Source organism: Ceratocystis lukuohia (assembly GCF_044167205.1).
Source record: "Ceratocystis lukuohia strain C4212 chromosome Unknown Supercontig4_pilon, whole genome shotgun sequence".
Classification (NCBI taxonomy): Eukaryota; Fungi; Ascomycota; class Sordariomycetes; order Microascales; family Ceratocystidaceae; genus Ceratocystis; species Ceratocystis lukuohia.
In genome coordinates, this window is record NW_027263523.1 from 189395 (window position 1) to 206200 (window position 16806).

General features: G+C 47.6%; 4 protein-coding genes across 4 annotated transcripts; 2 read left to right on the forward strand and 2 right to left on the reverse strand.

Moving 5' to 3' along the window:
• Window positions 1-3693: 3693 nt before the first annotated feature.
• Window positions 3694-4200, forward strand: HOO65_040052 (putative GPI-anchored cupredoxin; the record flags this gene model as incomplete). Its single annotated transcript, XM_071000565.1, has 1 exon — window positions 3694-4200. One exon carries the CDS (start codon window positions 3694-3696, stop codon window positions 4198-4200), a length of 507 nt encoding a protein of 168 aa, XP_070858895.1.
• A 2367-nt stretch (window positions 4201-6567) lies between these two features.
• Window positions 6568-7422, reverse strand: HOO65_040053 (uncharacterized protein; the record flags this gene model as incomplete). The annotated part of the gene is made up of 1 exon (XM_071000566.1): window positions 6568-7422. One exon carries the CDS (start codon window positions 7420-7422, stop codon window positions 6568-6570), a length of 855 nt encoding a protein of 284 aa, XP_070858896.1.
• A 2191-nt stretch (window positions 7423-9613) lies between these two features.
• On the forward strand, window positions 9614-10354 carry HOO65_040054 (uncharacterized protein; the record flags this gene model as incomplete). The annotated part of the gene is made up of 1 exon (XM_071000567.1): window positions 9614-10354. The coding sequence occupies one exon, from the start codon at window positions 9614-9616 to the stop codon at window positions 10352-10354; it is 741 nt and encodes a 246-aa protein (XP_070858897.1).
• Window positions 10355-11391: 1037 nt separating this feature from the next.
• HOO65_040055 (Copia protease) lies at window positions 11392-15393 on the reverse strand (the record flags this gene model as incomplete). Its single annotated transcript, XM_071002503.1, has 6 exons — window positions 11392-11839; window positions 11936-13614; window positions 13840-14370; window positions 14771-14848; window positions 14916-15142; window positions 15369-15393. The coding sequence occupies 6 exons, from the start codon at window positions 15391-15393 to the stop codon at window positions 11392-11394; spliced, it is 2988 nt and encodes a 995-aa protein (XP_070858898.1).
• Between the last annotated feature and the right edge of the window lie 1413 nt (window positions 15394-16806).

Consider the following 16806-nt stretch of genomic DNA (forward strand, 5'->3'; position numbering starts at 1 on the left):
TCTATGGTTGGGGGGCTCCAGTTTGCGCTATAGCTGACCATGGCCTTGAGAGTTGCCGCTCGGAAACTGACTGCATGAAAAGCGTGAACTTCAAAATTATAATATTGATTTAGCTGGCCCCGGACCGCGGCTTCCTTCGTCCAGAGGCCTAGTCTCAAAGCTACTCACTAGTCACCAATACCCAAAGATATTGTGCGTAGATGGAAAGTTGAAAAGGAGACGCCCTTTCATTTCAGATATCTGGTAATTCGCACGTAATTCTAGCAAATAGATGTCTTCTTGATCAACAATTGCAAAATATGGTATCAACCCAGATGAAATCCACGACTTTGATTCGCAGCTACAGACTCCAACACCGATCAAGGAGGAGGCCAGCTCCTGATCCTTGGGTTTCTAAGTGCCCAAAGACAGTGCTAGAAGCTAGTTCCCAATCTGAATACCTCGAAAGAAGAGTTAGGAGGCATCGGAGTAGCTCCCTATCATCAACTATGCAGACATCTAAGTCACTTTCAATAGGATGTCCATAATCTACGTCAGGGTTACCAGGATTGCTGACCCTTATCTAGCTCGCCCAAACGTCAGGGTTAGCATCTAGACATGGTAGTAGTATATGTAAATCCGTTGAGATCGGCTCTTCAGGCAAGAAATAGATAGACACAGAGCAACTTCAATAATCGCTTATTCCTCCTTCTAAGGCATTCAGTACGTCCTCCTTATATCTCCCGTTAAATAATGTGTCAGAACGCCCTGTTGAAGTTGGAGGCTCAGATTCTTCGACAGACAAATAAGATTCTTAGCAAACGCTGTAAAGCGAAAGCAACTCAGCTACAAAATAGACGGAACATATATAGATGAGGGAAGAAGCGAGATTGACCACAAAGACGTTAATACACAGGTGATGGCGGAATTATTCGTGAGTGGTGGCCGGGGAAGGTCGGGGCCGGCGAGGGCAAGGCGGTGTGGAACTTGTAGTAAGGTCAGTCATAACTCAAGAACATGTCAGGCTGTTATTGAAATACGCGAAAAATAGCGATTAGTTTCAATTAATTAAATGTTGCGTTGTTTTTTTATGCTACGTTCTATCTTGAGGGCGCACTTGCTTATAATCCACGTGGGCCAAACTTAAAGTGAGCAAGGATTGTTAGGCCTTAGCTTTCTTCTTTGGCAACATGACTGCTCTAGAATCATATGCCCGATGACTCTGTGGACTATATGACCCCTAACAACTCGGGTGACTGTAACTCCTAGAGTAGTGGGCTTGGTAGATGTGGGAATGGCATGATCAGGTGACAAAAAAGAAAAGGCCTAGCACGAACGAACCACGGCAGAAGTTGGATCAGCCAGTCTTCGTCTCTCTTGGTCACTCAGACACCTAGGGGTCAACTAGACTAGTCTCTGCCCGCAAAGAGCTATCTATGATACACCGGACTGTGCATTTAGAGTTGGCTTTGTGAGCCACACCAAACCAGTTTCAGTGTTGCATTCATCCCGAGGACGGGAAAGGTAGCAACAGCCACTAGGGATCGATCTATCCCAGGATTTGTGAAGCTGCAAGGGTTTTCCTAGGCTTGTGAAGGGTATCAACGCAATCCAATCAAGGGAAGACGAGGAGCTTCGAGAACACATTAATGGATCGGCTATACTTGACTTGGCTGAGAAGGAGGAAGAATGCATGAGACGGATAGACTATGGAGATAGGGGTAGTGGTGGGACCGGGTTCTGTTCACTTCTTACTCCCTCGCCATGGCCGGTACTTCTCTCTCAGGACTGGCCTAGGAAAGGCCGAATGATGGGTAGATAGAGGGAGGACAGGCATTACCTATACACACCGGGTAGTATCATAGACGGAAAAGATTGCAGAGCTAATAGAGCTACAAGAACAATCGCTAAAACAGGAATTCACTGCCTTCTGGTAGCGCCTTTCGCGCATATCATTGTATCTTACTCTGGTTCAGCTTTTCTTTTCCCATCACTACACCATCCATGCTGTTGCACTTCCTTAAGTTCATTGAATGCCGTGCATTGACTTGCCGTGATATTGTTTCAAGCACAAAAGACTGTTTTGTTCCAACGCCGCCAGCATGCATAGCTAACGCCTACCTAAGACCCTCCCGATAGCAGCCTGTGGGCATTAGGAGTACTATAGTGTTAAAGCTATGAACCTTGGTTTCTATCGGTTATCAGATATATACTGTGAGTCAATGATAATAGTCGCCTAGAGCCGAAACTCGCAAACTGATAGCTAGCTCAGCAAACCGCTAAACCTTATACTGAAAGAGGTAATGTTTGAGCATTTCATGGACAAAGATTGCGGCTGTCCCGTTTTGTGCACTTTGCTTACCGGCCCTGGAGCATTAGATCCAGGGAAGTTGTCAATAGGTAGTAATTTGGAGGATCCTAGAGTCCGCGTCTGCAGTTCCCCATAAAGATTCACATATAGTAAGCTTTCAGCGGACTGGGTGTTTTTTAAATCCGAGCTGCTTACTTGTCAGCAATGGGTTATAATTGTTCCTACTCCGTTATTCTTTGGGTGATATTTACGTTTCTTTGAGTCCGTGCTTGTACATATATCTTGCCTGTGGCTTACACAACCTCTGTAGACTAATTACGAACGATGGCGGCTACAGCAAAAGGAGGGAGTCTCGGGTCTTTCATGGCGTCAACTACTTGGTTGAGTTGCGTGAACTCGGCGACTCTGTCTAGCTTATTTCACCAAAACCATTGCTTGAATCCCAAACCTCGCCAACACTTCACTCTGGGGGGAAACCGGCAAGAGGCAAGCAAATGAAGCTCTAGTGGCATGTTTTCGTCATTCACGAGCACCAAGTAGTCTATGTTCTACTATGGGCGACTTTGTAGAGCTTCGAGAATTTCAGTGCTTGTAAATAAATAGTCTGTCGCCTTAACCCCGATGTTTCATTTGCTCCATCTCGCTTCCCCCCTCCCCCTATCCATGTCGATCACAACAACGTTTTCTGTTTTTAGTGTTTTTGCTCTTGGTTGGAATGTTCGATGAGTGGATAATCAGCAACACTTCCTCTGTTGCTTTGTTAAAATTCAAAATTCGCTCCTCTCACGATAGTCACGTGGCTGTCATACTACGCTAGATGTTTAGAGCAAATCGTTGGACGCATGGTGTCTTACCTGTCCTATAACAAGTAAGCATGGGATAAAGGGATTAAGCATACGCATTGAATAAAGGCTTGAATGCTAGTATAAAGCTTAATGTTAACAAAACTCAACGCCCGGCTGTGTATAAGTCACGAGTATGTACGGACTTTAGAGTCCAGAGTGTCTAGAGGAATAATCCAACCGTCTTGGCTTCGCAGTCCTCTTACATGCCATGGTCAGGTAAGCCGCTTTATGGCCTGTGATTTGCTTTTCTTAGTGGATAACGATATGATGAATGTAATCGTGAGCTTTCATATCATATCACTTTTCCTTTGGGCTTGCTTGCTTGCTTATCATCCACAGCTCTCTGGCAAAACTGGCAGGTTCTTGCGATAATGGCGAAAGCATTGGCGAAGTTAGCATAGGGATACTGGATCGACTATTTAAATACCAAGCTGGCGGCACATCCCAAGGCCTCATCACAACTACTATTACCATCTCAGCAGAACACTTCCTTCCCTTGTTTCTTTGAACTTCAAGCCTGATTATCTACTGTATTCTTTCTTCTTTCAAACCGCCAACATGCGTTTCACCATCACTGCTCTTCTAGCTGCCACTGCTGCCATGGCCATCCCTCCTGCGACTCCTGAGGATAGCACTTCTCAAGTTGCCAAGCGTGCCGGCACCACTCATATTATTTGGGTTGGTAACACAATCTACCCTAACAATATTCAAGCCGAAGCTGGTGACAAGGTTCAATTTCATTTCTTGCCAGGTGTACACTCTGTTATTCAATCTTCCTATACCGACCCTTGCAAGTCAAATGGCGGGTTTGGCTCTACTACTCGTGTGACGTACGACTATCAGAGGGAGAATGAATACTTTTTCGAAATTGACATCATGAGCAGCAAGAAGCGAATTTGGTACTATAATGGTGCTGGCGACGCTTGCATGAAGGGCGCTGTCGGGGCTATAAACTCTCCAGAAAACAGAAAGCGTAATCTTGATCACTACCGCGAAGCTGCCAAGGTTGAGAGGTACGCGGAAAACGTGCCAGAGGTCCAGGGCGGTCGTCTTGTTCCAGTCTAGATTTCCTGTTGCCAGGGCTTATCAACCCATTATTTCTTGAGAGCGAGGGAGGAGGAAGGATGGGAGAGGGTGAAGAATACTTTTGGATGAGCTAACTTTGAGGTTGTTATATGAGAGCGTAATACGCCAAGGTTACAATTGGCTTTTGCGTAGGAACTCGGTAGGAATAGCAGTGCCAAGCCTAGTGTACGCAATGATAGTTGAAAGGGGCTGCAAGAAGAACTGCGCGATTTAGGATTTCAGCAATGGCAGAAGATGGCCCAGATTGAGAAAGAATAGAGGAAAAGATTGAGTCTTGTCGTTGTCCATATAGGAACGATGCACTAGTGATACTCTAGAAGAACCAGAGCCGGCCAAGCGCTTTGAATGCAAGCTCATAACAGTAACAGTGAAGCAGAGCGTAGGTCTGAGAGTACTGGTATACGGCAATTTCGAGAGCCACCGAAAACTACGACTAATCTTGACCATGCTAGTCACTTACGCTAGGACTTACACCTTTCTTTCTTTCTTCAATGGCGCCCACCATTCTTATCGCTACCTCTACGCTTGTCTTTTTAGCCTTCTCCAAGTCTACCTCTCAGCTTTCTTCTTCTAAACTAACAACATATGTTTCACCATAACTACCCTTCTCGCTGCTACCGCTGAAGTAACACTTCTAAAGCCAGTTTCGTCTATACTGGCAAGCGTCAGACTAAAAGCCGTCAAGGTTTGTCACTAGCAAACACTCATCAGCCCTGAGAAGGTGTGAGCCGATCAGTGACATGATCAAATTCACAATCTGAGTCGGGGCCATCAGGATTGTTGCCCCTGACCCTGACTATGTTCCGCCAAACCTTAGGGTTAGCCACAGACATGAAGAGTGTCACTCGGAATAACATCGGGTAAATGCGTGATGTTGATACCTGGCACACGATGCTGTGAAGAGATTTAGAACTTAGTCCTTAATTAACTCGATTAATACATATGTGTCACAACAGTATATCTCATAGTCAAAGTACTTATGGGTTGACGAAGGGGAGAGAGAGCGAACAGCCAATACAAGCAATTCTACAACAGGTATGGACACTGTGGTGAGGAATATATAAATCTGTCGGATCCGCGCTCTAACCAAGAATTAGACAGAAAAGAACCAAGAAATCACGGATCCCTCTTCTCCTCAATCCAAAGACATTCAGTACGTCCTCCTGATATGTACTATTAGTAGCTCTGTATATGGGGGTGTAGCTATTTGACTCCAGTGTTTAGTGCTCGGGATTGAGCAAGGATTCGCTTTCTTTCCGAGAAATGTCCACCCCCACAAACGCGTCCTTGCACCACCCAGGCTCTGAGGCTTAGGACTTTGTAGGCTATATGGCCCCCAATATTTTGGGCAAGACAAATTAGTGTAGTGGGCTTGATAGGTGTTAAAAGACCTTTCTCCTACGTGATTTCATCATGTTCAGTGTCCAGGTTCTTTTCCCATCCCACCACGTCCTCTTTACAACACCTCGTCCGTGTCATTCCATTCCTTCTATCTCATCAAACCTCGTGCCATGATTTGCCTTGATGTTGTTTAAAGTACAAAAGACTGGCGTGTTCCACCACGGCAAATACGCATAGTTGATTCTTGCCCAAGGCTCCCCCTATCTACAGCTTGAGCTAGAGTATAACAAATGCTGCCTCTCGCACGTGTGCTAGTGAAGAACAAGGACTCAGCACAGGCCGAGTTGAAAGCTAAAAGGGGAATTTCGAGTGCTGTTTGCTGGGGATAACCGGTTGTCGTTTTACGGAAAATTAAGGTTAATTACTCGAGGTTAAGACCTAGCCCTACATGGCTGGTGCGCTAGATAGCTAGCACTCAGGTAGGCATGCATGGTTCATTGCCTTGTGACTGTCAAATACCCTCGGCTGCTGTTAGAGTGCGAGCAGTATGTGGCCGCATCGCCATTGTTTCCCACATATGTTGCTGTTTTATTCTGCTGGCACCATACTTGGAGCTTTCACCACCTTCCATTCAGCACATGCTGATGACTCTCCTTCCTAATGAGCCTAGTCAGTGGCAACGCTGCGTAGCATGCTACAAGCTAGTTGCCCTATGACTGTGATGACGTAGTCTTATTTCACGTATAGGACACGACACCCTTACTGTTGCTACGAATCATGGCTCAAGGTTGACTATTGTGATCTATTAAATATGGGTTTATGGGGTTATAGCAGATATTGGATGCTCTAAGAAGCGCTTCATGGCATGCTAGCCTGATTCTAGATTATGTTATCAGACCTGAGTGGCTCCCTTCCTGTGGTAAGTGCGGTTGGCACTTAACTGACCTGTCAGACATGGGGATAAGACTTGGCATCATCGGCACAAGTATAGTCCCATGCAAACTTCTAAGAAGACTTTGAGACTGGCTCTGAAGGAGGCTCTGAAGCAGCCTCCATATCACCTCCTTCCGATGTAGTGTCGAATGCAGTCTCCGAAAAGAAATCATGATTGAGCTCCAAAAGATCCATTAAGTTGGCTTCCGCAGCCTCATTTGCATCCTTCACAGCAGCATTCACCTCGTCTTCAGAAGCAAGTTCAGCAGCATGTGCATCAATAGCGTCGAGAAAAACTTCCTGCGGTTTCTTGAATGAGAACATCAAGACTTCGGCAATAACAACAGGGAACTCGCCATTTTGCGTCTGGCGATCCTGCCTTTGGACAAGTATTCTGTCGATTGAGGAATCAGGGTTCATTCTAGCGGCATCTTTGTAGTAGCGGGTTTCGGAAAACAGGGCCCATTCATCATCGTTGGGGGTGACCTTTATCGCGTCCTTCCGCTTAAGTTTGTGGCTTTTGCGATAGTCTTGCACAATCTGGAGTGTAGACACATCGTCAACATCCATGACAACCCACTTCATGTCCCGGAAGTTGACCTCCCTCTGATAGCAAACAGCCTGGTATATTTGGGGGAGTTCCAGACTTCTGTCATCAGATATTTCCTGGTCCAAGACATTGTTGTAGAAAGTAGTAACCATACGCGCTTCGTCAATATGCATAGAGAATGCCAGGAAGCCTGCAGATGGATTAGGATGATCAGAGTAGACTGCAGATTGACCAGTTCGATGCTGGTACTGCACGTAGTAGCCATGGTCATTTAGGTAGCTAGGGTCTGCGGGCTGATCACTAATTGACGAGCTAGGTACCCAGTTCCTCAAGCCTGGAATTGATAGGCACCAAGACGCAAGAGATGAAAACCGCATTCTGGGCAATAAGTCACAGAGATAAACGAGATAAAAGGAGGAAAATGGGGAGTTGGGGTGACTGAGACAACATGCAAAGAATGTGAATATGGAGCAAGATTGAGAGGGGTATTTATTGTTTCTATTCCACCCTCAACTTTCACATGTCAAAAGTGCTGTGCAAGTTGACAAAGATGGGCTGGTTAGGCTCTGCCAGTCTCTGTCCTGCCGGTGCATGAAAAGAAACTCTAGAGCCAGTTGCCAAGGCCCTAAGAAGCGCCAGTTATCGATCTGAGCTACAGCCCATAAATGAGTTATTGAGAACAGGCTTGTGACCCATCTATGCCTGAGTATTAGCATCGAATCTAAAGTGTCAAAAATGAAAGGTAAAGAAAATACAGATTGCTAACTTCATTGCATGTGAAGAGGGCTGCTCTGAAAGCTATGGTCGGGCCACTTGTAGCATGGATAGCACAAAGCGTACTTCAACCACTGGCTCAAATTAGTCAGCTCTGGAGTTGAAAGTAATGAACAATAAATCTCAAGTCCTACTATTTATGTTATACGAAAATAGGTTAGTAGAAGAGCAGTTATTTCTGGGCCAATCCAGGGAGACCAGGCTAGATACAAGTAAGAAGATTAAGGCAAGGCAAACCTGTACCAGTGCTGTCGTGTTGCGTGGCCTAAGTTACTGCACTCTAGACTCTGCCTTGCCAGCTTCCTATGATCTTCCCTTTATATGCTCTATTACATCTTGCATTTTGTTGAGGGTTTTGACAGAGAGGACAAATCCAGGGTTTTATGGTCTTATAGTTACACGGCCACACACGCTGCAATATCTGAGGTAACTTGGTAGAGCTGCAATACCCGGGGTAACTTGGTAGATTGTCCCTAGAACACTTTTGCTATACTGCTATACGAGGACTCCGTCAGTTCCAGATGGGCAGACTTCTCGTATACGAGCCCTGGTTATGTTCTCTTGATTTACAGATCTCGGATCTGACCGAGATGGCTATTTGGAGCTTTCACACAAAGCGTGAATGCGATTTACAAAATGCGTTATTCTACGATATGCGTAGATGTTGCTCCTTGCCGGGTCTGGGCCGTGGAAAGCAATAGATCTCGAGCCAGAATTACCACATGACTAATAGGTGCGCTATGAAGCACTGCGCTTGGAGCTTCCCTCCTCCGAAAAATACAGGGATTAAGCGCTGGATATTGTAGTTTTGCCGCACAGATAGCCGGATATCGTATATCGTACAATGAGGTGGAAGGGAAGAAACGAATATAAGCTTCTCCAATGCAAGCTTACATACTTTGGATGCAATAGTCTTGGTAGTAACTTCTAGGGCCCTGCCCTCCCTGTAAATATAAGCGCCCTAGTACTGTTTTCTGCCCGGCTAGGCTGATTTCAACGTGAGCTTTGTTGCTAAATGGGTGCATAGGCGCATGTGGTTTTGCAAAAAAGGAGTCAAGAAACTACATACCACGTAGATCCATGTATCTGGACTGCAATTAAACACACCAGTATTAGCAAAAGGCAGTGCAAGAAACCTAGAGAGAAGGTAGATTGTCAATGTCAGAAGAACTGCCAAAATGCACCCACTGATACTTGGTCAAGATATTCTACATCGTTCTCTGCTCTGTCGTATGAGAATCAACGTTGTCGACTGCTATATAGCTTTTGATTCATCAGATAGCCACATTGGCTGTCGTATTTCATCCTCCGAACTAACTCTAAGAGAAAAAGTCCGGGGAAAAGATTTCAAAGCATGTGCAACCATGTAAAAGGATGCTGCACTGTACTATTCTTTCAATGCCAGGGGGCTATACATAGCATGCGGCTCGCAGCTCAACCAGGCGATGGCATTGCGCTTCTAGAAATCTCCTGGATTCCTCACATGAATGGATGCTCGTGTGCTTGCACAGATCACCATCTGGTGCTTCGCAGAGCTGTAGTTGGCTACTCGGCGTTGTCTCTACTTCCAAGATTGCTATGATAGAACCCAGATCATATAGCAATCTTCTCAGCACTGTAGCGCGACACACGCATGACAGTACAGCATAGGATATAGTGGGATGTTAAAGTAGAGGCATCTCGATAAATACCAACGGGAAGCCCTGTGTGAGAACTGGCACCTTCTCTGGTATTCACCACCACACTCTGCTCTCTATCCACACTTTTCCATTTATCGTCCAGTCCATTTTCAACATGAAGCCCTCTTCATTTCTCCCTTTTGGCCTCTCTTTTTCCTACTTCGGGCACAGCAATCCTGATTCGACGAGTGCAGCTGAGCCTACCTGGACAGCTGGGATTGATTCTACTGAATCTCTCGAAGCCCTATCCACAGATCCGGCTGATGCCTACTACCTAAGTGGCCATGGCTATTCTTCTTGGGTTGAGAAAGACGGCTCTATTAGCGTTCATTCCGATCGTGCTCAAGATCAGAGTGAAATGCTCCGAGTTCGTTTTGACACTGATCACAAAGTCACCAAGATCTATGAGAACAACCTGCGTGATGAAAAAGCCCACAGGAAGAATCTAGACCTTCATCAAATATTCCAAGCCCTTTGCTATGAGCATGACATAGACTTCAACGAAATAGGCTGGATTCACATGGATGTCCACGACGATTACTTTGCCTCAGTCGTGCGAAATTATCGGAAAGCTAACGGCCTTAGCCCTAAGCAGGAGATCAGGGTTACGGTTAATGACAAAGGCTGGGACACTTTCGCTAATGATTACTACTCTATCGAAGCAGCCAAAATGGTGCCTGACGCTATAATGGACAAAATTATTATCCGGAGGGAAGAGCGTCCGTCGTCTGGCACTAGCTACCCAGCTGTCGTTGCTGAGGTCATGAGGTTCTCATTCAAGGAGTTGTGGGATGAAGAAAGTAATATTTCTGGTCCTTCCATCGAAAGTGATTCTGAACTTGAATCTGAATTCTGAACTTGAATATGAAGACAACCCAGGCACTGATATGAATCCTGAGCGTGTGAGAACTAAGCTGCAGAGGGCTTTCAAATGATTCGGATGATGGCAGTGATGTTCGATCTGAGTTAGAAGACATCACAAAGCCTGATGAAGCGGTGTCTCGCTATGTCTGAGGAAGTGGTTAGCCAGTTCGCAAGGTTTCTTTGGAACGTGAGACTGACAGCCGCAAGGCTAGCTCGGGATCAGATCTCGTCCGAAGCCAGGCCTATGACCTGTTTGAAATCCTGGCTCGGAGCTTAGTTAGTCATCAGATACTTTATAATACTGCATTTTTACAACTTAAAACAAATGGATAAAACAAAACCCGGCCCCCGCTTTCCTACCTTGTGTGTATGTTGATGCTAAGTCCAGTATGCTGCATCTTCCACGTGGAACAGAGGCTTTTGAAAGCAAGGAGTGACCCGTAGAACTGCAAAATCCAACCGTCTAATCATTAGCAGACCATATTACAGGGCAATACAAGCGTAAGCTGGCGTCCAATGCAGATATGCCATCACACAGCTTTGATGCTCGGTGGTCCAAATGGCAGATTGATTAGTTGTTGTGAAAGGAATGTTCAAATCAGCGCCTCGCTAGTCTTTATGAGTGTTCCTATTCGCACCATAACAATTTCCTACTCGCACCTGAAAATTTAATGCCCCCCATACCACCAAGTAATTGAACCAATCACATAACCAGTTTGACAATAATCTACCCAATAAAATAGTGTAAATTCAAATATGCGTTGTCATTCAAACTGTCAAACTATCTAGATTCTAAGCAGAAGAGGGGTAGAGAAGTACATACCCCTGACAACAACCAGAAGGATCATCGTGCAGGGTCTGTCAGCTGACCAGTCATGTGACACACCCTGGTCTCGAGGACTCACAGAATGTCTGCCTCTTACACTCCCCCCATTCGGGAGTATCGAGCCAACAGAACCCACTGCATTAACTACCTAATTTGCTGCCAAGTCAGCCTAACAACCGACTCCCCCCATTCTACACGCAGACTCAAACGGCAGCTGGCTCAGCTGTCTCGTTCTTCTTCTTGTCGGCAGGGCCATGAAGCATGCGCCCACCCAGCCTTTGAAATGCTGGTGCTGGCAGCGCCTTGGTAAATATGTCGGCCAACTGGTTGGCTGTGTGAACATAATCGTACCGTAGAAAGCCTTCACGCACCTGCTCCCTGAAGGTGTGCACTTTAATCATAAAGTGTCGAGCGGCTGTCGTTGTGTTCTTGCTGTGAGCAATTTTCAACGCGCCCTCATTGTCACCGTACAGCTGAATCTGACTGTCGAATCCAGCTTCGTGAACAAAATTGGCAATCCACCGTAGGTGTTGCCCGGTGGCGTACGCAGCCACGTACTCAGACTCAGCCGTCGACGGTATTGCGGTCTTGTGACGTCGAGACGCCCAACTGACTGGCGCACCTGCCATCAGCACCACAAATCCCCACGAACTGTGCCCGTTTACCTCTTCATCCTGCAATGATGCATCAGCATATGCGATGATAGGTACAGGTTGGCCCTTGGCCTAACCCTCTGGCCTACGGTACCTCAGTCCGTAGTCCCCCTTGTCCACCAGGTACCGCAGCATACGCTTTGAGGTCTGCATATGCTTTTCGCACGGTGCCTGCAAGTACTTGCTGTGTTGTGAGATGGCAAAGCTCAAATCAGGCCGCGTCATGGTCGCAAGGTAATTCAGCTTGCCCATTCGCTTGCCATACTGCAACTTTCCATCCTCATCAAGCACCTTGTCTGTGCCCTCCACGCCCAAAGTCAACTTCTTCTCAATGGGTGTCAGCACAGCGTTGGCATTTAGCATGCCCTCCTTCTCAAGGATGCTCTGCAGGTATGTTTTCTGTGACACAATGACCTCGAGGTCTCGGTTGCCAGCCTCGCCAGCCTCCCCCCTTGTGCACAAAACATCCATGCCCAACAGCCATTCAGGCTGACCAAGCAACTTGGTTTTGAATTTGCTGGTGACTGCCTTCTCAAAGGCATCAACCGCTGACTCAGCGCCGGCATACAACATGTCATCCACGTGTGACACGGCCACAACACCGTTGCCCACCAACGATGCCTGATCACATTGCATGGCCTTGTAGCCATGGCTTCGCAACTCCTCAAACAGAGTCAGTTGCCACTGACGGCCAGCCTGCTTGAGGCCGTACAGTGCTCGGCGCAACCAAATGAAGGCCGTCGGCGTCCAACCCAAGGCCTTTGCCTTCTCTGGATGCCGTCTGAAATACCAACTCATCATCGGTGGTTGGCGTGCGTAAATGTCCTCCTTCAAGATGCCATACAAGAAGGCAGCGACAATGTCAAGTTGACGTAGTACCCAATCCATGAGAACTGCCAACGCTAACAGCATACGCCAACTGTCAGCGCCAGAGGTAAAGGCTTTGGTTTCGGCATAATCAAGCCCGAGGCGCTGCATGAAGCCACGCGCCACCAATCTAGCCTTCTTCTTTACCTCTTCAAGCTGAGCACCCAACTTGCGTTGAAGTACCCACTTCAAGTCGATAGCACGTTTGCCCTTTGGCAACTGCTCGACAAAAGCCAGCACATCCATCTGAATCAGCTGGTCGATTTCAACAGCGATGGCGTCTTGCCAGGCGCCAGCCTCGCCACCATCCATGGCGGCCTTCAGTGTCGGAAAGACATGAGGGTCTTGCTGCAGAATCTTCTTGGTACTACGCTTCACTGCGTATACCTCACACACGTGGTCAGCGTAGTCGGTCATCCAAGACGCTAACTCAGCCTGCTCACTGTCGTGATCGATTATCGCCAGGACCTCATCGTGGGTCATAGGCAGCAACGGTCGTGCCTTTGGCGGGCGCCCTCGGCGCTCTGAACTCTCCACAGGAGAAAAGTCTTGCATTCCACTGACATCACCGAGTGTCGTCAACTCGGCACTTGCACCTCCCTTGTTGGTGCTCTCAGCTGGCATCTCCAGCTGGATGTCCTCGATGGATGCCTGCGTGTCAACCAGGTGACCACGCTCGTCAGTCTCAACTGACAACTTCTTGGACTTACGCCAAACACCCTTCGGCCAAGATCTCATGACGTCAACGTCGTCATTCGACAGGTCTTCAAAGATGTGTAAGCTATTTGACGTGACAACCTGCTTACGCTCCTTCACCCACACGCGGTAAAGGTGATGGCCACTGTAGCCCACCAAAATGCCTTCTTCACCCTTGGCCTGCAACTTACTCGTGCGCAATTGCAGCAGCTTCGCGTCTGGTATACGCACCACGCACCGCGAGCCCAACGTGCGAAGATGACCAATGTCATGCACATACGGGGTTGCGTGCAAGGCAACGTGTCAACGTGCCAAAGGGGACATGCCAGTCTCAACACTGACCACCACATTGTGTAGGTAGGCCACTGACTTGGCAATTTCGGGCCACAATGCCAACGGAATGTTCCGGTGAATCATTAGCGTACGCATACGCACCAACATAGCCTTGACAGTCCTCTCACTGCGGCCATTCTGGGCCGGTGAGTACGTCGGGGAAGTCCGAATGTCAGCCCCGACCGAACGCACAAAAGCAGTCAACTCTTGAATGTTGACATCTGTGCCGTTGTCGACAGTGATTCTCTTCAACTGTCTACCAGTTTGGTTGCGGTACCATTTCAACTGGTCGGTGATGCACCGATTGCAATCACCCTTGTAACTGAACGAGCCGGCGTGAATACGCCCTGAGTACTCGTCCAACATGACAACCAGCCAACGCTGCTGTCCGATCCCCTCCTCTTTGACCTTTGTCACATCCGCATGGACAAATTGGCCGGGGAACTGGGCCAAATCCGTCCGCCGATCCTTCGGCTTAAAGGTTTTGGCCTTCGACAACTCACATGAAATACATGGGTCGTCAGGGTCAACGAGCTTCTTCACCGGGATAAGACTCCCCTCACTGGCCTCAATCGTCTTCTTCAAGGCTTCAAAATGAGGGTGTCCAAGCCGCTGGTGCAGGAGGCGCGACAGCTGTAGCTCGTTCAGTAGCCGCGCAGCACTTTTCCCGCCGACTCAGCATGCTCACCCGTCACGAAAGTCGTGTCTCCCCCCTTCTGTATGACATTCATCTTAACAAGCACTTCGCGGGCCTCGGTGTTGATTTTGCCAGTCGGCTCCACAGGCCAAGGCACACCATTGAGGTATAGGTAAAACCCCCGCTCGTTGACATCTAGTTTAGCCATGTGCTTGCCCTGCCTGTCCACCAGGCCTTACTTATCAATGGGTCCCCCTTCCGATAGAGGTCCAATCCACTGATGATGTTTATGTCAAATTGGGGCACCAAGGCAACAGTTGTAAGTCGAATGTCCGCAAACGTGCCATCCCTGCGCAGCAACTGTACAGCAACAGTGCCCCTCAACAGAAAACGCACCACGCCACTTCCAGTGGTGATGCTACCACCCTTGACACCCACAGGCGCCAGAGAGGGTACCACGTGCGATATCGTGGTCTGCATGACAGGGTAACCGTGTAACTGAAGGACGCATCTTCTTCAGCTCACATCGCGTGCGGTAAACATTCTGTAGGTCCTTCTTCATGGCCTTCAGTGCTTCCGCGGCCTGGGCGTCATTGCCCTGGCCCAACTGGTCTCGTAGACCCGCCGCATCGTCTCCATCTTCGCCCTCAGCATCCTCGTACTGCCCGTCCTCTGACAGGCGGTCGTCAACATCGGAGGCACCTGCCTCATTATCGGTGTTGAATTGGTCGCGTGATTCATCACGGACAGATGCTCTAGCATCGCGTGCTTAGGACATGGTCTCGATTGTCGGTTGTGCAGCGCCTCGGCGTCAGCACGGTCAATTGAAAATAGGATTTTCGCCGTACTAGTCACCGCGGTGATCTAGTAATTCCATTTAGTTTTTGTAGAATAGCTCTACCGGGCTCATAACCTGTAAATTCAATGATGCGTTGTCATTCAAACTGTCAAACTATCTAGATTCTAAGCAGAAGAGGGGTAGAGAAGTACATACCCCTGACAACAACCAGAAGGATCATCGTGCAGGGTCTGTCAGCTGACCAGTCATGTGACACACCCTGGTCTCGAGGACTCACAGAATGTCTGCCTCTTACAAATAGTCATATATCTTTTTAAAGTGGAACCAAACTTGACACCGCAACCTTTAGTGCCTTTCCATTATCTCAGTCTGTCTACGAAAGTCAAACAATCATCCCATAACCATCCCCTGTTATACAGTCGATTCCTGACCAAAGCTACTGCCATACAACTGCCTCAACCACAAAGGGTATCACAGGAGGCACTGCAGGAGGGACCACAGGAGGCAGAGGGAGGCAAGAAGGCTACATACAACACTCAGCACAAGAGGCCCAGAATAGACTTTCTTAAATTGAGAAGGAAAGGGATGTTGAAAGGTGGGGCTAGTACGACTATTTGATTGGCCGGACCTTTGTTAATTTAGGCATGTTATTGGTTCAATTACTTGGTGTCGTGTGGGGCATTAAACTTTTACATGCGAGTAGGAAATTGTTAGGGTGAGAATTGGAACATTCTTCTTTTTTCCAGCTTAATGTACGTTCTAAGTGAAGGCCCAATTTTTTACCACCAGCATTCTAAATTTGTCAGTAACCTAAGCTAGGGTTACTAGGATTGCTGACCCTGATCCAGTTCGCTCAAACGTTAGGGTTAGCATCAGATATAAAGGGTCTTCTTCCAAGGCCCATGTGCTTGATCTAGAACATGGTAGTGATGGATAAATAAGCCGGCCGAGATCCCTCAGCTACAATGTGACATGTTTTTGAGTTATGACCAGCTTTACCGCATATTCTTCACTGCCTTTCCCTCGCCGGCCCTGTCCTCCCCCCAATCGCTACTTTTTGATAGTTCGGCCATCTCCTGTACATTAACGTCTTTCTAATCAATTTCATCTCTTCCCTCGCCTACAGTCACTTTGCTTCCGTTTCGTAGCCAGGTTCCCTTTGCTCTATGCCGCTTACTAAGAGTCACATTTTGTTACACAGGCATCAGATTCTATGCACTCTGATTGCCTGGAAATATTTCCTTTAGTCCATTCCACCGTTCTGGGGATGCTGCCAATGTACCTCTCTCGTGGGCAACAAGCCTTGTATCTAGTGGGTAGACAGGGAGATTGTATTGTAGTTAGAGAATAAGAGTTAAGTGACTAGATTCGAACACAAAGACATTTAAAATCAATGTCACAGAGACAAAAGCTGTAAATTGACCCTGCCAGAAGACGGCAAAAGCTGTAGTATTTCTGGCTGCCCGTTGCTACTCGTAAAGAATCCTCGAGATTTGGCGGGCTGTTAGTGCACAAGCTTCACCGCATTTGCGGGGCGTGTACCTGTAAGTTGAAGCAAATAAGAGTGCGCACAATCCGATGCCCACACAAGCTTGATGCCCGCGCACCACAGCGTGATGCCCACGTAGTAAGC